At 43.3% G+C, this 21,384-nt stretch overlaps 1 protein-coding gene across 1 annotated transcript in view; it reads left to right on the forward strand.

The window, feature by feature from the left end:
• exo1 (exonuclease 1) overlaps positions 1-16,619 on the forward strand; it is a gene marked incomplete at both ends in the record, with an annotated part of 28,291 nt that extends 11,672 nt beyond the window's left edge. Inside the window, 9 exons of the mRNA XM_083922679.1 lie at positions 2,169-2,381; positions 6,150-6,337; positions 8,133-8,235; positions 8,314-8,527; positions 9,165-9,351; positions 11,154-11,706; positions 11,869-11,958; positions 14,009-14,205; positions 16,508-16,619. Coding sequence (XP_083778805.1) covers positions 2,169-2,381; positions 6,150-6,337; positions 8,133-8,235; positions 8,314-8,527; positions 9,165-9,351; positions 11,154-11,706; positions 11,869-11,958; positions 14,009-14,205; positions 16,508-16,619 — 1,857 coding nt within the window. The remainder of the gene's footprint in view (positions 1-2,168; positions 2,382-6,149; positions 6,338-8,132; positions 8,236-8,313; positions 8,528-9,164; positions 9,352-11,153; positions 11,707-11,868; positions 11,959-14,008; positions 14,206-16,507) is intronic.
• Positions 16,620-21,384: the final 4,765 nt, after the last annotated feature.

The following is a 21,384-nucleotide window of genomic DNA, read 5'->3' on the forward strand; positions in this document are numbered from 1 at the left end:
TTGGGACCCTCCGGCCAGTGGATCCTAATCTTGCTCAGCGGAGTTTGGAAGCGGATCTTTTTATTTTTTAGAGTCTTTTTAATCTCCGAGTAGGATTTACGTTTTTTCATCACCTCTGTGGGGTAGTCGTGGTCAAAAAATATCTGTCTCCCATCGATTTGTATTTTCTCTTTCCAGGCTCTGGTCAGGATATTCTCCTTGGTCTCTTTTTCAAGAAGTTGACCACTATGGACCTCGGGGTTGCTCCCGGTGGTGGTTTCTTCCCCAGGCTTCTGTGTGCCCGCTGTATGTGTAGTTCAGTTCCCTCCGGTATCCCGAGCTCCCGGCGGAGGAGCCCGTCCACTAGCTCTGGCACTGATTCATTATCCTGTTCGGCTACATTATAAATTCTTAGGTTGCATCGTCTTCCGTGTCCTTCAACCTCGGTCAACTTTTCTTGTAGTTTTGTTTGTTGTTTTAGTAGCGTAATTATGGCCTCTTTAGCGTCCGTGTTCCACTCCTCCAGCTCTGAAATACGCTCCTGTGTCTCACTGATATCTTTTCGCTGCTGTTGTATTTCCGCGCCATTTTGCGGTTTGTTTCCTCTGTGAAGCCAGCGAACTCTCTCCTCATCTCCTCTTTAAATTCTTCTTTGAATTTTGAGAGGTCCTCTTTCATTTCCCTCCTGAGGTTTCGTATTTCCTTCGTTAAACTCGCGAGGCCGTCTAGCACCGAGCCGAGTTGTTGTTTAGGGTCGCTGTTTCCGTCGTCGGCTAACTCGTCTTCAAAATCGTCTTCTTGGTCTTTGGATGTCATTTTTTTCCGTATGCTTCTCTGTTTTCGTCCCCCACTCATTTCGTGTTAGTGTTAGAATTGACTTCTCTGTTCTTTCATAGTTGAGGGGGTAGTTTTTCTTTAATCGACTCAGGAGCTCTACTCTACTCTGCCATCTCGCTCCGTGACCCCGGAAGTTTGTCTTTTCTTTTTTAAACATATTCTTGTTTTTCACTGATGTTTTTTGCGATAGTCTCTGTAAATATACATCACTTTACGATGAAAAGACAAGCTACTCTCATTCTGTCATACAGTATGTGCATGAAAACAGTATTTTAAATGTCTGCTTGAGAGAAGTACACTTATTACCATTTTTTGGAAAAAACTACACAGAAGTCACCCTTGTAACTGTTAGGGTTGTGTTAGGGTTCCTCCGGACCCTATACTCTCTGGTGGAGGGTTTTTTAACCCACTACAACTCCCTGCTAATTGTTTTGGAATGACACTACCCTCCACATGAAGGTGCAAATGGAGTGAGAGTGTATGTAGGGGCCGGATTGGAATTGGGTTTCCGCTCCAGTTAGACCACACACACCAAATATTATTAACAATGAAAATTTCAATCATGATGTGCAATACTTTTATTTTTCCTCTGTGCCTTAGTGTAAATTAAAAATATTGTATATATTGTACCTGTTATTCTTAGATTTTATAGTTCCCTGTGTCTATATTGTTCATATTTCTTTCTGTGTTCTACAATTTCTTGTCTCTTATCGATGCTTCTTCTATGTTTGCTGTCCACTCTGCTGTTGTGAAAAGTGAATTTCCCCTTTGTGGGACTAATAAAGGAATATCTTATCTCATCTTAAATGACACTTGTGAATAAATCCATTGCATGCTCGGGCGGTTCTCAAAAGACGTGTTAACGGTTATCACATGATCAGAGATTGGCCAATCATAGAACTAATTTTGACTTTATTGCAAAATAAGAGCACACTGTTACCAAGGATAACTTCCTCCAGGATTTTCAAATCAATCCTCAAACGGCTTTCAGAGAGCCAATTAGCTGAAAGAGAATACACAGGATGAGTTTAATATCAGCTTGTTAGCCTAAAATAATTAGCCACATTTGAAGAATAGGGCCCTGATGGTTGTTTTGAGAAGAGTAATGTTATTGACTGTTGAATGATGTCCTCATTGAAACCAGATAACACTACTGTAAGAACAAGTAAATCGGCTGGCCAGTGACAGAGCCACACAACAGACGATATCAGACCAGAGTTAGTCCCTGCAAAAACCCCAACAACATAATCAAACACTTCAGTGTTAATCCTATTTGCTGCATAGCATATGTGCAAGCAAAAGGAATGTTTTGCCACCAGCTTCTTAACCAGTTCTCTTTCACAATCATGCAGGTGATCCTCAAAATGGATAAGCAGGGCAATGGACTGGAGATAGACCAAAGCAACTTGGGCCGCTGTCGCTCTCTGGGGAACGTTTTCACAGAGGAGAAGTTTCGCTACATGTGCATCCTCTCTGGATGTGACTATCTGGCCTCCATACATGGCATTGGCCTAGGCAAGGCCTGTAAACTGCTACGACTGGCCAAAGATCCTGATATCCTCAAGGTAAGACCAAATGGTTGGATCACAAATTTAGCAAGGTAACTACTGCTCAAAAAAAGGGCAACACTTGAATACTTTATTCATCAAGATTTGATGTATGATACAAGTCGCAAATCTTTACTGATGTACATTGTATAATGTGTTCAAAATGTAATCAAAATAATGTAGCAACGGTCAATGGAAACCAAAATCGATCAACCAACTGAGGGCTGGATTCAAAAACACCCCATTAATCGAAATGAGACATTTGACTCCTGACACCATCTGGGTGTCCTGGGGGATCTCCTCCCAGACCTGGATTAGGACATCAGTGAACTCTTGATGCACATAACGTCTTACAGGTGCTGGATTAGATTTAGGTCAGGAGAACAAGAGGGCCAGTGAATGGCATCAATGCCTTCATTATCCTGTTACTGCCTACACACTCTGGCCACATGAGGCCGGACGTTGACCTGCACCAAGAGGAACCGAGGGCCCACTGAACCAGCGCCAAACCAGTCATGCTGGATGATGTTACAGACCACGATGTTTCCAGACTCTTTCATGCCCCTCACGTCGTCACATGTGCTCAGTGTGAATCTGCTGTCGTCTGGGAAGAGAACGAGGCGCCAAAGGCTGACCTGACCATTCTGGTGTTCTCTCGTGAACGCCAATCAAGCTGCACGGTGCTGGGCTGTGAGCACAAGTCCAACTAGAGGACGTAGGGCCCTCATGCCAACCGCATGGAGTCTGTTTCTGACAGTTTGGTCAGAAATGTGCACACCAGTTACCTGTCGGAGGCTTTTGCAGTGCTCCTCCTGTTCCACCTCACACAAAGGAGCAAGCGGTCCTGCTGCTGGGTTGATGCCCGTCTACGGCCCTGTCCAGCTCTCCTCGTGTAACGGAGGGTCTCCTGGTATCCCCTCCGTGCTCTTGAGACTGTGCTGGGAGAGACAGTAAACATTCTTACAACCGCACGTATGGATGTGCCATCCTGGAGGAGCTGGACTACCTGTGAACCTGATTGAGCTGCAGGTACCGCCTCATGCTACCAGTGGTGACGAGGACACTAGCAGAACACAAAACTAGAGAAGCAGCTCTAACGCAAAAACACAATGCGAGCGGATCCCGCCCGTGATGGAATAATTCCTGGCCCTTTGAGTAGAAGCCTATGTGAAAAAGTAATTCTTGGCCGCAGTGGCCGACATTGACTGCTGTCCTCTCTCGCATCTCAGCGCAACTGTCTCAGGGCGTCAAACACCGGCGTGCTGGGAGACTTGCTCCACGTGCTTCCTGTAGGCCTAAGGCCACAACACAGACATTGTGATCTTCTTCATTGCTCTTCTCCGCACCTGTTGTTGTTGTTGTAATAATTTCAGTCTGGTTAAATCACCATCATATTGTCTCTTTTTACTAAAAAACGAAAGGTTGACCCAGAAAACCAGCATTATATAAGTATTTGTTTATAACTTTCACTCTAAAGCCTGTGTGTTTACTCTGCAACCGGTGTTTATGGGTGAGAAGCAAAAATTTAAATTGGTAAAGTAACTAGTAACTGTATCAGATATATTATCAGATAAATGTAGTGGAGTAAAAAGAAGTGAAGTATAAAGTAGCATGAAAAGAAAATACTCAAGTAAAAAACAAGAGCCTCAAACTTGTACTTTAAGATAAATATACTGTGATATAATACCGTTACGTCTCTTCATATTATAACATGATATAAATTATAGACCATACCGTACAGCCCTAGTTTCAACCACATCCCAAATTGCTCAGTTGTCATGGAGATAGCTTAGTCATCAGTTGGCAGTGAAACAAGCCAGAACAAGCTTATACGTATAACCTTGAGTAAAGATTATTTTGTCAGATGTATGACTCTTCTTTACTTGTGCTACCGTTACTGTCAGTTTGCAGTAATGATAATTCTCCCATTTTTTTTCCTCTCTCATAGAAGGAGTAACTTACTGGCGATAGCTTGCAGCTAAAGACCCATGCTAACATTAGCTTACAAGTAGCCTGCAGCTGCACTTTTCCAGACACCATTGTCAAACAACAGAGCTAGAAAATCTTCCTGCTTCCCTGATGGTGTGACAGAATTTCGCCCTCCCTGTGCGTTATGAAACAAACAGTGGACAGTGAAGAGTGTGGGCTCCAACAGGACGTCTTGTTATCGTGGCATAGCCATCAGTACAAAAAAATTAAATAAAATTGATGGAACATTGTGACCTTAAAGGGAAATTCCGGTCTAAAATCATCCCAGAGTCTTTTTTCGGCAAATACACTAATCAAATAAGCCATAGAGACAATTTTTTTCGTGTAACAACTATTAACAGAGATATTCTGGTAGAGTTGCTAACAGCCGAATGCGGCTAACACTGATTAGCTTGGGGCAGTACAGTGAAGGCATTAAAACGTCTTTTTTAACCACTAATACTGCTCTAAAATAACACCAAACCTCTGCAGTAGCATGAGAAGAGTCTTTACACAGAAATCTTTGGTAATCCACTTGAATGGACTTTACTATGAGAGGAGCTGGTACAGGGGCCAGTAGGTTAGTCTTTAAGGTTGCACTCACACTGTCCATCCGTACCGTTCCCAAGCACGTTTCACAGCTAAAGTCTAATTCGTCCGACCAGTGTAAGTGCAACCCTACCGTGCCTTGGAGCGGTACGCTTGCCGGCCACGGCCCGTTTGGGAGAGGTGGGCTTTTGTAAAGCATGTTTGCACATGTACGAGCACGAGCTTGTGTACGAGCACGAGGCCTACGGCGTTTCTGATATTTTATGTGCGCCTGTTGGGACCATGCACGGAGATTTAAAACAATGGCGGTGAAAGGTTCACGTTGGTGTAATGCGGAGGTGAGATTTGTAAAAAAAAGCGACACATCACGATGACGTCAATCAATGCGTGTGACGTGTTACGGCGTGATGACGTATATGCAGCAAGAAGCATTCCGCCAAGGCCCAGGTAGTGTGAGTACAGACGGGCCTGGCCCGCGGGGGGAGAGGGAGAGTGGGACAAGTACCCTAAAGCCCGGGGCACGATACGTACGGACAGTGTGAGTGCGCCCTAAAACACTCTTTTAATAAACTCTGGGTACAATAACTATGTTGTTAGTGCGTCGTTTCACTTAAAATCAAAAGGCAAATTGGATCAGGACACCCCTGTTATCCCATAATTGTTGCTTTTGGCCACTGTTCAATACTCGTTACATAACCATTTTCTCGTATGAATCGGGTGGGCATCAGATAGACGTACAGGAGGCATGGCGTGATGTCATCTGTACTTACTAACAAGTTCCTGAATCTCGTCTCTAGTTAAACATTTTCTGTTCTGTCACCCTTCTTGAACGTTAAAAATAATAATTCATATTATATTACTCAAACACTGTATTCAAATGAGTATACAGGTCTTTACACACCGGAATGCAACTGAATCTATGACATGTTTCTTACCCTGTCTATTATTCATGCTACCTATTCAATAAATGTTGGAAATATACTTATACAACTATTTAGTGACTAGTGAATGACATCATTTATAATTGAATATTAAAGGACAACCATTCCAATTACAAAATTGTAAAAGTGTAACATTATAAAATATATCACAGGTAAGCTCCACGCAATTACTGATATTTTGTGATCAAATGTTCAGGCAAATGTATATAGAAAGTGAGTCAGTGGTAGTCAGTTGGTATTCACACCAACACGAGCATAAAAAATACTGTTAGTAAAAGCTTGTAGCAGTGGTGCAGTGGAAGACGGTGAGCTGTCGTTGCCTTTTCAGGTAATCAGAAAGATGGGCCAGTATCTGAAGATGAATCTAGTCATCCCTGAAGAGTACATGGAAGGATTCGTCAGAGCCAATAACACCTTCCTCTACCAGCTGGTGTTTGATCCTGTCAGGAGGAAGGTTGTACCCCTCAACATGTACCCAGAGAACATGGACCCGGCCACCCTCAGCTACGCTGGACTGTATCCTCCTGTGCTGAATCACACCTGACCCAGTGTCAACTTACAACAACCATGTTTCCTAAAGAGCATAGAAGCGGTGTGAAATATAAATAGAAACATAATGTCAGGATTTGCAAAACATAGAAAAAGACATGTATCAAATGTTGAGACTGAGAAAATGAAATGCTCATTTAGAATTTGATTCCAGCAACATGTTTCAAAACAGTTGGGACAGGGCCATGTTTAGGACTCTTCTTTTAACAACACTCTGGAAGCGTTTGGGAACTAACTGCTGTCATTTTTCAGCTGCTCAACAGTTCAGGTCTCCTTTGTCCTACTTCATGTTTCATAATTCACCAAACATTGTCAATGGGTGGCCAGTTTAGCTCCTGGACTCGTTTACTACAGAGCCCTGCCGTTGGAATACGTGCAGAATGTGGTTTGGCATTGTCTTGTTGAAATAAGCAAGGTCTCCCTAAAAAGACGTTGTCTATCTGGCAGCATGTTGCTCCAAAACCTGAATATGGTTCAACATTAATGGAGCCTTAACACATGTGTAGGTGACCCATGTGCACTAATGCACCCCCATACCATCACAGATGCTGGATTTGAACTGTGCTGATAACAAGCCGAATGGTCCCTCCCCTCTTGACCCTGCAGGACGCAGTGTCCATGGTTTCTCCCAAAAGAATTTCAAATGTTGACTCGTCAGACCACAGGGCAGTCCACTTGGCCTCAGTTTATCTTAAATGAGCACAAGCCCAGAAAAGGCAGAGGTGTTTCTGGATCTGGTTTCTATACGGTTTCCTCTTTGCATGGTAGTTTCAACCGTCATTTGATGATGCAGCGACAAACTATCTTCACAGACGATGGTTTTTGTTCCTGAGCCACAGAGTCTATCTGTTTTTATCACCAACATCCAATATTGGTTTTCATAGAGAAAGTCTTTTAATATATTATGAACTGTAGACATTATGTTACTTTAAGAAACGTTATTGTTCATTGCGTCACTATTTGCCAGCGTAGACTTTCCCAGAGTGGTTAAATTTTCCATTCTATTTTATTTACAGTGCCAAGTCATAACATTGTTATCTCAGGACACTTTACAGAGTAGGTAAAGACCACACTCTATGACTTATTTATGATAAACATAGACCCAACAATTCCTCCATAGAGTACGGTGGCAACGAAAACCTTCCCTATTTCAGGCAGGAACGTGGAACAGACCCAGCTCTATAGTGTAAGGACATCTGTCTGCACCGGTTGGGGAGGAAGAAAAGGAGAGAGAAAAGACGGGTAGATGGACAGAGAGAGACAAAGCCTAGTGTGGTGAAGCCCTCCACATCTTTACTTCAGAAAGACTCCGCCTCTCTGGATGCTCTTTTCTTTTGACCCAATCATGTCACTGACCTGTTGCCAGTTAACCTAATTAACTGAAATGTTCCACCACCTGTTTTTATTTAATATTTCATAGCTTTTCCAGTCTTTTGTTGATACTGTCTCAACTTTTTTGAAAAAGTGTTCCTGGCATCAAATTCCAAATGGGCAAAACATTGAATTTGATGTCTTTGTACTATTTCAATCTCATTCTGATTCTATTTACATTTAATATGTTGTTTTGTGCTATTTCAATGAAATACTGGGATTCAATCATCACATTCTGTTGCTATTTACATTTTACGCTGCGTTACAACTGTTTCGGAATCAGGGTTGTAAATGGTATTAATGATTTGGTTAGATTTTATTTAGAAATGTGAAATTGTAAATTCCTGTTCATCACTTGCACAGTATTCTATTCCTGATGATGTTAATCCAGTAATCTAGGAGATGACAAAGGCTTGCAGATGGCCTTGGGAAACCTCGACATCAACACCATGGAGAGGATAGACAACTTCAACCCAGACAAACCAATAGCACAGGTATCAGTTCACAGCCATTTCCGCCTTTAACTGAGTGTCACATTTAATTTGAAAAAACTTTGCAACTTTCCTTTTTAGCCTTCTAAACCCCGCAGTCACAGCTGGAACCACTCACCAGCCCCCACTGGGCCCAGTATCTGGAGTGGAGGCTTTAAGCCACCATCTGTTTCCCTGCCCCAGTCGGCTGCCTCTCCAGACAGGCCTTCCTCCACCAGGGGGAAGGAGAGAATCATCAGCCTGGTCGGTCTGAAGCTCCCATGCAAAGGGCTGCAGGTGAAGAGAACACGAGAAGGTGAGCCGGTAACTTTCAGTGTTTCCAAGTACACAGTTTACCTTTCCGGCAGCACATTTACTCCTACGGGAGTATTTATGTGTGTGTTTATACTATATGTTGTTTGAATTGTCTGTTTGAGTTGGCAAAATAAACTTTCAAATGTAGTTTGCAGGGATAAGACAAAAATAAGCAAACAAAGTCATCGGAAAATTAAATAAAATGGAAAGAAATAGTTGCTAAATATCATAGTAGATTCCTCATTAAGCCAATGTTGTTGTTTTGTGGCTGTTTTTATTTCTGTTCTTTTCTGTTCTAAATGCTGCCACAGCTGTTAGTCATTCTAGTCATTAATGAGATTACGTTGGTTAATAACTCAACAGCACTTTAATCGGATTCTGTTCAAGAACCATTCTTATGCATTTTCTGAGTCGTTCACCTTTATTTTAGGCACAAAAAAAATCCACCTGCCACAGTGGCTGCTGGCCAAAAAAGTTAACTTCAGGCCCTGACTGTAAATGATTCTTTAAAGATACTTAATCACTGTGCCAGCAAAACACTAGGTAGGATATTCCAAAAAAGCAGAATGGAGTTAGAGCAAAATAATAGCAGCAGTGTAGAGCATATAATGACTGTACTTGTCTTTTGCCTCCCACAGACTATAGTGTAGCAGACCAGGATGTGCTACAGCAGTACTCGTCCTCCAATCAGAAGCGACCCAGGTCAGACCAGCATTCAGACAAGCTGACCTTTTCTCCTCAACCCCGAAGACGCAACTGCTTTGCAACCCTGCTGCAGAGGAGGAACCAGGAAGCTGAGGAGGACGGTCAGGCCACATGCAGCAGGTGACCTCACAGGGATTCATCATATTTGTATTTGACACATACACATACAGTATCTACAACATAACATCTAATGATCATCTTCTTATAAACCGTTATAACACACGCAGTGAGACAGTTTACCCATGTCTACTAACTTGTCACCACACAAAGTGGTGATGACAGCCTGCTAGGTTAACAGTTGGTGTGGATTTGGGGTCTACTAACTCAGTTTGGTCTGGTTGAATTCAACCCTGGAGAGATTACCCCCTTGGTGCGGTTCATTTGGGCCGGTGTGGAAACGGCAATCGCACTTGGGTGTGGACCAAAACAACCGTAAGGTGGTCATGATCCGGTCACAAACAAACACTAGTATGCTTCAGTGCGGTTAGCCAGGTTGTAGTCTGCAATGCGGCAGAGCATGCTCCAAGTTCTCAAAACCAGACTAGAGCAAAAGATGTGAAGGTGGGAATATTCCCTTAAAGAAGGCAAGAGGCCACAGTCTGTCATCAGTGTAAAACAGCACCAATAGGCGTGTTTCCATTAGCCCTATAAAGGGTCCACTCGAAAGTTTCAGGCCATGCCCTCTCAAATGGCTGTTCACTCACCGTTTACCCATTTAAAAAAAAAAAAAAGGGCCCAGAGGGATTACGGAAACTCAGGTGTGTGTGTATGTGTGTTTCACGATGTTGTTGTGGCGTCTGTACTACCACACGTCACACCCCGCTTAGTGTTTTCCAATCATCAGCGGGTAAATATCAGGGGAGAAGAGAGTCAAATGGCCTCCTGAGCGACTCGCATGCAAATTAGGGGCGTTTTTAGATAGACCGCCTCATTCAGGGTAGTCGACCACAGTGGAAACGCACCTATTGACAAGTGTTCTCACATTCAAGTCTGTCTTTAATAGTTGTCTCTGAGCTCCTGTAAAGCCTGCTAGTTCTCATTATAAACATTCTCAGTGTTGACACAGTAATTCTCCTTGACCCGTGTCTCAAACTATACTGTGTTGGGTCCTTGAAATTGAGGGAATTGGGACTGGAATGTCCTTGAAAAGTCTTTGAATTTAATGTTTAGGAAGGTGCGGGAGATCTTAAAAAAATGTTAAGAAGATCCAGATGATGCGGTTTGCATGTTGGACGTGTTTTCATTCACGTCCCCTCAGCAGCAGAGCAGCGTAGACATACTGTAGAGCATGTTTAAACCCAGAGTGAGGAGATAACCTATTCACACAACAACATCCAACAATTTAAACATATGGCAGTAATGAAAATAATAATGAAAATATTAATAATTCAGAAAAGGTAAATAAATGAAATGTCCTAAAGAAATGAATAATTAAAAAGATAAATTAAACCAACAAATTACTGAGCAATAACTATTAAATAATTAAATAAAAATAATCATCTAAAATAATAACACTAATAATCGATTCATATTAATAATATTCTTGATATAAGTTACACCAACAAAAAATGAAATAATTTTGATTATCTTATTCCCCCACTGCCTCCTCCATATCGTCACCATTCAACAGTTCCACAAACATCTCCCACATGTCATAATATTCAGAAGCCCTCTTTCTAACAATATAGGTCAGTTTCTCAAGAGCCAAACTCAATGTTAAGTTATTCAACCAGGGTTTAAAGAGGGGCAGCCAATATAATGCCATACAGCGTTTGGCCTCTTAGGAGGTCATTTCAAGTAAAATCACACCAGTTAGATGTACCAAAATACACAGAGTCCACAAGCTGCTGCCACTCTAGTGGCACCATCTTGCACAACACTATACTGTTTATCCTGATGTGGCTGTGTTTATTCCCATGTAGATTCTTCAGCAGTTCCAGTCCAGCAGCCACTCTGAGCACCAGGAAGTCTTCTCAGGAGGACTTGCGTCAGGATGTAGAGCCCAGAGCTGTGACACCCACTCAGGACAATTCTCCCAGCTCCCATATCAATGACAGCGATGGTCCTGAAATTCCATCTGTGGACACCCCCAGCCCGCCTCTATCACCTGGCACCACAACACCCAGTTCAGCCAGTCAAGGCCTCAGGCTTTTTCACTGGTCGGGGAGCTCTTCCTCGACTGACCAATCAAGAACACCCCAGTCAACTTCAGGCCTGGCCGCCCTGCAGCAGTTTCAGTATAAGAAGGAGAGTTTTTCCTTGTCTTCAAAGACGCACAGACTCCTTGAAGGAATGTCTCCCCCGCGTCAGTCCTCTACTGATGAAAACCCAGAGAAAAGGGATGAGCTCCATGATTACCCTCCTTCTCAGGACAGCGCATACTTCTCGCAGTCACAGCCAAACCACACTTCCTCCCACAAAGAGGAAGTCGTCACCTACAGCTTCCCCTCCTCCTACCAGCAGGAGACTACATTTGTACGTTCACACTCTCCACTGCTTTTATACATGTGTATACATTCCCTGTGGTTGGGTCAGCCTTCACACATGCATCATAACAGTTCCATGGGTCATGAGTGGGTGTGCAAAAAGTTATTTTGGTTGCATGGCTTTATGTTTTAACGTCATGTGCTTCCTCAGGAAATGAATACAAGCAAAGATTCTGAGCCGGAGCAGAGTCCCACACACTCAACAGAAGCAGATAAGAAACCTGACATGCTGAGACTAAAGGTGGGGTTTACATCCAACATGGTCTAGAACTTTAGTTGAATCTTGGTTTTAATTCTTCTTTTAAAGGCAAAAGAGTGTATTTACCATCAGACTGGAGGATGGTTGGGTTGTCTGACCCTTGTTAGCCCTCCTTTTGTAAACTCAAACCAAACCCGTCAACATGGGTTGATCCATGGCCATGACACTTCAGATACAATAAATAATAAATACAGTTAACAGTTAACTTCAACATTAAAGAAACATTGAACTGGTTTGTAGTAATCGAATTACTTGATTGCAAATGCATTTTAATATCAAAATCAAAACAAAACCATCAGCAGCCTTGATGGTTCAGAGGGTTCAAACACAAACCTGTGTCTGTGTTTTCATATATACATCAAGTGGCTTTTTTAAAGCTCTGGTCTACGTTCTGAGAATCAGTTGAGCCTCTGAGACTTGAGATTTGAAAAAAGAACCCCCCCTCCAAAACCAAACACCTGACATGTGCGTTTATCAGAGCGGGACGTTCACAGTCATAAACCAGTATTGGCACAGACTAATGGAGGCTATTTATGGAACATCTACCACAATAAAACACAAAAATGACCTGTTGAACAAAAAGTCTGCTGCCTGGTGTAGCCTTCTCCACCGCTCAGAGGAATCCCCGATGTTGACTCCTCTTTGGTTCCTATGGAGGTCATTTCTGCCTTTTCCTCGCTCCACTTTTGTTTTCTCAACCTTCTCCATTGGGGCGAGTAGAGGACTCTTGCTGGTATCGGTCTTTTCCTTCTCCATGGTAACGGAAGCTCTGGTAGCTGAGCTGCTAAGCTAATCTGCTCAATGCCAATGGGAGCTTTCTAGACCGGATGGCTCCCATTGGTCAATTTCTATGCAGGCCTACGGCTGATGGACTGAATGGATTTTTTTTGTTTCTTTTTGCTATTCATATCGTGTAGATCGGACTACAAGATCATAATCAACATATAAACAATGTTAATCATAATTACCAATATTCCAAATCTTAGAGCATAGCTTTAACCTGTTTTTAAGCACAGAGTAGCATGCAATTCATTTGTAGCTACTGTGGGACTGTGGCCGTAACAATTGGACAGCAGCATCCAAATAAAATAGGAGGTATAGTATCTGACAAATGATCACTGAGCCCGTTATATAGTGGTTCCATCATTTCTGCTGGTGATGGTGTTTTATTTGCTTGTTTGTGTGACCGAAGCTGGAGAGCTGGACGAGATTAGCTTGAGCAATGTGTCCAAAAAAAACCTGCTGCACAGGCCGTCGTACTCCCCTCACCACACTCAAGTGCGGTCTTTGTTTTGCTCATGAACTTCGGTGTACTGCTTTTTCAGTTCATTCAATAATTGTGTTAGCTCTTTCTGTGTACAACGGATACCTCTCTCATTCAGCAGCATTGTTATGTTCACATACAGTGACATTACGTTGTCCCTCACCGTCCCAGTCATCTGCCGGTTCATTTCTTCCTCATCACAGACTGCCAGGAGTTCCCACATCTCAGAGTCTGCCCACATATCCATGTTGTTCAAATCCTCAGCCAATCATCTCTATTGTAGTTGAAAACACTCCAGCTGTCATTGCATTTTGTTTCAACGGATATATGAGATACTGTGACCAGTGAGTAACAACTGCGTCACAACTGTCCTCCCCCATTTGCGATCACTGACATAATTTGTCCTGCCCTGGTTGTTAGGGACCCTGGTTATGTGGCGTTCACATGGAAATGGAAATGCAGGTTAAACCTTTCAAACCCTCTTAACCCTGGCTGAGCCCTTGGTGTGAAAGGGCTGTTAAAGAGCTGTAAACCCATGAATGCAATTAAAAATATTACCATCCAACTAATTTTCGCCACCAGCAAAGTGTGTCATTCATTATGCTGTTAAAAAGAGGGATTGATGTCAGTTCAAGTCTCATGGGAGGGCAATAATTTCCCCATCTCTTTCTTGGATTCTTTAATCAATACACAATCTAAAAATAATGAAGTTCAATTAATTTTTCATTGTAGTAAACCGTTGTGTGTATGTTTTCTTTCTCTCTCCAGGTTTCAGGGCTATCAAAGCCAAAGTCCAGTGGCCAGGGTCGAGCAGCAAAGCTGGGAACATTGGGCCCAGCCAGGGTCAGTGGGCTGAGCAGGAAGTCTGTGGGTTCTGGGAAGAAAACACCTTCTTCTAATAACGAGAACAACCCTGGAGTCCAGGCCACCATCAGCAGCCTCTGGAAGAACTTCAGCTTCAAAAGGTAAAAGAGAAATACTCAAGTTACTTTGTAAATAAACAGAATAATTCAACATTATTCTTATCACTTCCTTTACATGCTTCTGAAAATTTTGGTTTAAAGTTAAGTGGCCTAGTAAACATCATGGAATATTCTCCCTAACAGAGATTCATCAGACTGCATAACAAATGTGTCAATCAGTGGATGAGGCATCCAAGCATACTGCATGCCTCATCCTAAGATAAGACATTTGTCTTTGACACGTACACTAACAGTACCTGCTGTTAAAAATTGCAACATAACATTGTGCATACATGCAGTACATACACAGACTGTCACCAGCCAGCCAACTGCAAGCTGTCACAACACATCAGAACACCCATCATACAAGTGTAATGGTAAGCCGCCTCATTAATATAGAATCATCATACAATGTACCAGTTAAGGTCAAATCAGTGTGAGTGAGCAGCATGAATCAAGAAGGAGCCAGCCAGCTCTGTGCAGAATGGCATTACGCACAACTGTAAACAGTGATTATCTTCATTAAATCACCTGAAAACACCAGTCTGCCCTGCTGACACAGCGCAGCAGTGTTCCAGTGGAAATTAGAAGCTAGTGGACTTCTTCTGCTCCGAATACCGCTGTGAATTTCAGCCTGCACGCATGTTTTTTAAGTCTAACATACAACTAACACTGGTGGCAGAGCAACAACTTAGCGTCACTCAGCTCTCTGCTGCTCACCCAGCTCCAGTGTGAGGAGAGGAGAGAAAAGCAACTGTAAGTGACAGCAAAACACCTCAAAGACTCTCACATTGAACTGAAGTGGAAACACTATGGGCAGCACGGTGGTGTGGTTAGCACTGTCGCCTCACAGCAAGAGGGTTCCTGGTTGGAATCCCTTCTGTATTTGCATCTTCTCCCCGTGCCTGCGTGGGTTCTCTCCTACTCTAAATTGCCCATAGGTGTGAATGTGAGTGTCGGTCTCTATGTGCCCTGTGATAGACGGCCCACGCCCAATGTCAGCTGGGACATCGGCTCCAGCCCCCCTGTGACCCTGTTAGGGACAAGCAGTTGAAGATGTGTTATAACTAAATGAATATCCGTATAACCAAAACCAAATACCTACCCATCGAAAGAATATCTGCTGATTTATGAGAAAGTGATTGAGAGAGAGCTATCAATGAATCATTAAAGTTGTACTCTGTAAGATTTCGATCTACTGAATTGTCTTCTAAGTTCCTCTCTATCACAGAGTTAGTTAAAACAATGGTGATTGATCATATGATCCACTAATGAAAGCAATTGTTGCCTTTTTGCTGAGTATTCACATCTGTTTGTCTGTGGGCTGGATGTAAATAGGCTGCCATGTTAGTGGTCTGACAGTTATGCTGCGTGTGTGTGTGTGTGTGTGAGTCAGTCAGTCAGTCAGTCAGTCAGTCAGTCAGTCAGTCAGTCAGTCAGTCAGTCAGTCAGTCAGTCAGTCAGTCAGTCAGTCAGTCAGTCAGTCAGTCAGTCAGTCAGTCAGTCAGTCAGTCAGTCAGTCAGTCAGTCAGTCAGTCAGTCAGTCAGTCAGTCAGTCAGTCAGTCAGTCAGTCAGTCAGTCAGTCAGTCAGTCAGTCAGTCAGTCAGTCAGTCAGTCAGTCAGTCAGTCAGTCAGTCAACAAATGAGCAAAACAAAGGGTCATAGTGACCATGAATGTGACAAGATGGAGGCTCTGAAAGAACAGGCTCACCTGCAGTTACGGTCTCAAATCTTATGGATTACAACTTTAATATCCGACTGCAGACTCATTCAGCTCATTAGGTGAGGCTGTTGGTGACTCCAGAGATTTTTCACATCCTAGATACACCAAATCAAAAGTTCGTCTAACTAATGGCTTATGTCTGATTTTATAAAGCTTTAGTTGATTATTTATCAACTATTTGTAAGAATTATTTACAGTGTATAAACGTACTAATAAATACATTACATATATAATTTAATGTCATGTGATCTGAGCAACGTGTGCTTTTTTTATGGTCAAAAACATATTGAGTTCAATATATTCTCTTTGAAAATTCAATGGGTCAGTTTCCAAGATGATGTGTTTTTTTTCACTTTGTTTTACTTCCTCACAGGAGCTTTGAGCCCGACTGAAATAGACACCAGGCTGTACTTCGCTAAAAATAAAAAACATTGTAAAGGTAGCAAAGAGGATCTCAGACTCACTCCAACTAAGATATCCAAAGTTATGTAAACAAAGGGACATTGTTACATCATGACTGTGCTGCCACTAACTTTAATCACTGACACAGTTTCTAATGGAAGCCCTTGTGTGTTTCCCAGAGATACCCAGAAGATGAGTGCGTGTAAGAAAGGAGAGCCCATGTCTCCTGTGAAAGATAACCTGCCGGACAGCTCACCTCAGAGGGACATGAACTTAATCACCAGCTTCTGACGGACGCTTTGAATGTCTTGCACAGTGACGGGCGCTCTGTGTGGGAGCAGAGCTTTTAAACATACACTGTACGTTAATGATTTCTCCTCACCCTTTTGGGATCAGTGACATAATTTGTCCGGCTCCGGTTGTAAGGGACCCTGGTTATGTGCCGTTCACATGGAAATGGAAATGCAGGTTAAACCTTTCAATCCCTTTTAACCCTGGTTGAGCCCTTGGTGTGAAAGGGTTGTTAAAGTGCTGTAAACCCCTGAATGAAATTAATGTATGTTCCTTAATGTATAGTTTTAAATAAAGCAACTGTCTTCAGATGAACGTGGGTCTTGTCTGGGGTGTTGAGTTTCCTAACTATACTGAAGTTTGAAGTGGGGTTGCATCACATCGGGCTATTGTCTGTTGCCTCACACAGCAGTCAAAGAATGTGTCACCTAGTAAAAATGCACAATGCATACTTGGAGTGTTTACCAAAAATGCCCTGCCCACATGCAACTGAGGAATGTCGTGATAAGCCTGCTGGCTTCCTATGTCTTCATCAGATGAGTGTCGAGTGCCTTCACCTGTACAACACAGTTAGTTCTCTCACTCAACCAGTGTTCTCAGATCGACTGAGCTTTTACTCTTAAATAATGTTATTAGGCAGAAGAAAATCTGTCCTGGGTCCGTTTGTGTAATCCTGCTTGCAGTTTGGATCCATGTCGACACCCACCTACCTCTGAGCAGATCAACCTGTTTACTCTCTTGATAAGCCGATATAAGACACTGCCTCCCACTCTTTGCCTTAAGCCCCTTTAAATGAAGCAGTGTGGAGGTGTGACCTCTGTACACGAGCCAAATGTCAGTGAGCAGTTCCAATAAGGAGCCGTTTTCCCTTTTCAGATTGTTTCATGAGTCACTTTTAAAGGTCAGAGGAGGGAAAACTGCAAACAATAAAAATAGAAGCTTCTGTTTGTTTGTTTTTTTTAGAAGATAATACATCCATGGGTAGGTGGCAGTAATGTACTTAAAACTCTGTGATTGCTCTCCACTAAAGAAGAACAATATGCATAAATAAAGCAACTTTTTATTATGTCAGTTTTCTATAAATAATATCTTATAAGTCTGTATTCTAACATGTGTGGGCTGTTCGGATGTTTAGCAGAAAGTTTCTGAAGAAAATCTCGATGCTTTATATTTTACTGAAAAATGACTAGAGCAGTAAATATTTAGTCTACTTTTTAGTTTATACATCAATACTTCCTGAAGTTCCTGAATCAAAGATGATGCAGTTGTTGACCAAATGCTGACGGTGCAGACATAATACAATCATCTGTAGAAAGTAAATTCATCTCATTAAAACAAGTCTAAAGGTATTTCTGATTTTTAGTAAGAAACAGCACAGCACTAAACCTACACCTGCTGCCCCATGATAGTTGGGCTGAAGTGAATGAGGGCAGGTTGAGCCACTAATGAAACGCAGCTAAACAGCACCTTTGCAGGGGGAGTAGAATCCCTTGTGATGCAGGAGGACTATTTCCTGCCTGTGTAGATGTCCCTGTTGGTGGTAAAGACTGCAGCCAGTGATCTTCTGCAGTCTTTACCACCGGCTGCAGTGACTGTCTGTCCAAACGGGAATACAGGAAGTGAGGATACTCTCCTCCACACACCTGTAGAGGGAAGTGAGGACCGAAGTGCCAAGGCCAGCTTTCTTCAACGTCCTCAGAATATAGAGGCATTGATGGGACTTTTTATGATGCTGGTTGTATGATGCTCCAGGTGAGGCTGTCTGAGAACCCCCAGGTATTAAAGCAGGAGACCACCTCGACAGCTGCTCCTCTGATGTGAAGGGGAGGGGGAGTGGTGCCACAAGTCCACAATCATCTCCTTTGTTTTCTTGACATTGATGGAGAGGATGTTTACTTTGCACCAGGCCTCCAGACTTTCCACTCTCTGCCTGTACTCGTACCCATGGTTGTGAGTGAAGAGCCCCACCACTGCCATGTCATCTACGGACTTAACAATATGATTGCTCAGCTGCTTAGCTTAACTGTCATGGGTCAGCAGTGTACAGTAGGGAGCTCAGGACACATCCCTGGGGGACCTAGTGTTGAGGATGATGAAGGAGGATGAGATTTTGTGGATCTAACGGACTGGGGCCATTTGGTTATAAAGTCCAATACCCAGTGGCACAACGATGGTCTACAACCTGAATCTTGTCATCTCACCAGTTAGACATTTCCGTTACCATCTTTGTGTGAATGCTTCTTTTTTTAATGTGGAGGCTGTTCACTTGTGGTGTGGGCTGCAGTGTGATACAGTCAAACATCATCAGTTCACCCACTCACTCTCCATGAATACACAGGAGACTGAGTGGCTGTGTTCATTTGCGTTCTCACATACAGCTCCTCCAGGTAATGTCCACAGGTGTACAATGCATGTGTCAAAGGGGCTTATGATGGCGGCATACCTATGTTCCCCCGGTCCTATGTTCCCTGCTTTGTTTGTGACCGGGAAACATTGGACTTTTTTTTTTTTTTTTAAAAAGGTCCGATGTTCCCTGCTTTTCACAGAAAGGGTCCTATGTTCCCTGGTTTGTTATTATTTCCACAATCACTGCTGAATTCCCCCGCAAATAGGCCTATGTAGACCCTAACCCTACCCCCTAACCCTGACCCTAACCGTAACCTCTAACCCTAACAAAATGCTGAATTAAATCAGCGAAGGCAGAGGCTTATGTGACCAGGGAACATAGGGATGACCCCCTTATGACAATAAAATTTACGTTATAAGAAATAAGCTAGGTAGCTAACTTAACGCTACATTAACTGGGTTGACTACAAACCTGTTCTCATTCCCGAGGCATAAAGTACCGCCGTTTTGTCACGGCCCTCTGTGGTTATGTACAAGGGCTTTCAAATGTAAACCTGTGATGGAGGTGGATGGGCAAACCAGGAGACCACAGTTATTGTCTTGTCATTGTCCCGTGTGTCAGTGTAGTTATGTTACAAACACACTTAGGGTCTGCCAAATAATCGAAAACAACCTTTTATTTCTCTGCGTCCACAGGAAACCAGATAAACCATCTCCAAATGCTGTAGTACACATGCCAGGCCTGGATGTGGCGCTGTAACTGCCACAGAAATACACCAACACTGCAGAAGAAGAGACAGGGAGACGCTGTGGAGAATACAAACACCATAGAGTTCCTCGTCCATCCTAGAGAGAAATGTGTCACTGTTTCTGGTGTTAGTGTAGACTTTTGTGCTGTTTTGGACTCTGATGCACCAATCACTCTGCAGTTAGTGTCCTCAACGAGCAGAGGGTGCTGCTGGGAGCCCCTTCCCCGTCCCAAAGCACTCACATGCGCCACTTTCTCACTACATTTAGAGCCTACTCACACTGTCCTTTTGGCCGCGGCCAAAACCGGTTTTTCAGCTAAAGTCTAGTACCTTTAAGCAGTGTGAGTGCACCCGCTCTGTGCACAACTGGGGCCAGCTGGCCCTCCACGGCCCGCTTGAAAGAGGTGGGCTTTAGCGGAGCCGTTTGCACATGTACGAGCACGAGCGTGCGCACGTGTACGAGTACGAGCACGAGCACGAGCCCTACGGCAGTAGCGTTATGTCCGCCTGTTCGGACATGTAAATAGAAGGACGGACCATGCGCGGACATTTAACAACAACAACAATGGCGGCGAAAGGTTCACGTTGGTGTGATGCGGAGGTGGAGTGTTTACTGCAGAGTAACCTAAAGTCCGGGTCGCGGTCCGGGAGGACAGTGTGAGTACGCTCTAAGAGTCTAATTAGAGACTTTTCACACCTTCTTAGACCTTTATTTCATCAGGGAAAAGGGAGAAATCTGTGGTCGGCCTAATTCATTCCCATGCATGTGGCTCAGAGTCCAGTTCAGTAAACAGTGCATTGGTCCGTCTCTCTCCTCTCACGCAGCAGCACTGTTGTTATTGTTATGTGACACCGCTGGGTTAGAGGTCGGTGGGGCGATGACGCCATCCTTTAACAAAGTATGAGCTTTCACCGTCCAGACAACAAGGCCATGGGGGGCGTTTTCAAATCTTCCCACTCTGGAAACTGGTTTGTAATGATCCTGTTTTCAGGCTCTGATAACGCTGACTGTGTGTGGATGGTCGACTAAACCAGACTAAAGTCGTGTGGATACAGGAAAACGTGTCTTTGTGGATGAGCCCTTATTAAAACCCCACCAACAATCTTTTTCTAACCCTGACCATGAGGTTTTGTTGCCTAAACCTAACTAGATAGTGTTATCTGAGTTCACAGCGTAAACAACGTGTTCCCTGTGTGTAAAAGAGCATCAGGAGTGCAATGCTTTTGAGACACAGGGCCACCCAAGGCATTGACAAGTGATGCCAGAGAGTCCTGAAAGAGTGGCAGCATGTGATGAGTTGGGTTGGAACTACAGAGCTCACAACAAGCCTTTTCTCTAGGTGGCTGCATACGCTCCCTCCTCATTTGGAACAATTGAGAAAAGATGCTGGTGCTCAGAAAAAAACCCATTATACACTATACTCCCTCATATTATCTCCCGCCTGTTTGTTTTGATTTTTCTATATATCAGGAGTGAAATCGGAGGGCGCTAGCTACACAAGAAGAGGAGTGAGAGCTGAACAGTCAGCAGGTTGACCTTTCTCTGTAGGAGCTCTGTCTTTAATCTCAGTAGTGATTGCAGTGTAGAAGTGTTGTCAAAGAAGATGGATGTATACAAAGTGAGTTTTATTACATAAGTCATTCCACAGTGCTGTGAGGTAGAATACCTG

Source organism: Echiichthys vipera, assembly GCF_963691815.1.
Source record: "Echiichthys vipera genome assembly, chromosome: 11".
Lineage (NCBI taxonomy): Eukaryota > Metazoa > Chordata > Actinopteri > Perciformes > Trachinidae > Echiichthys > Echiichthys vipera.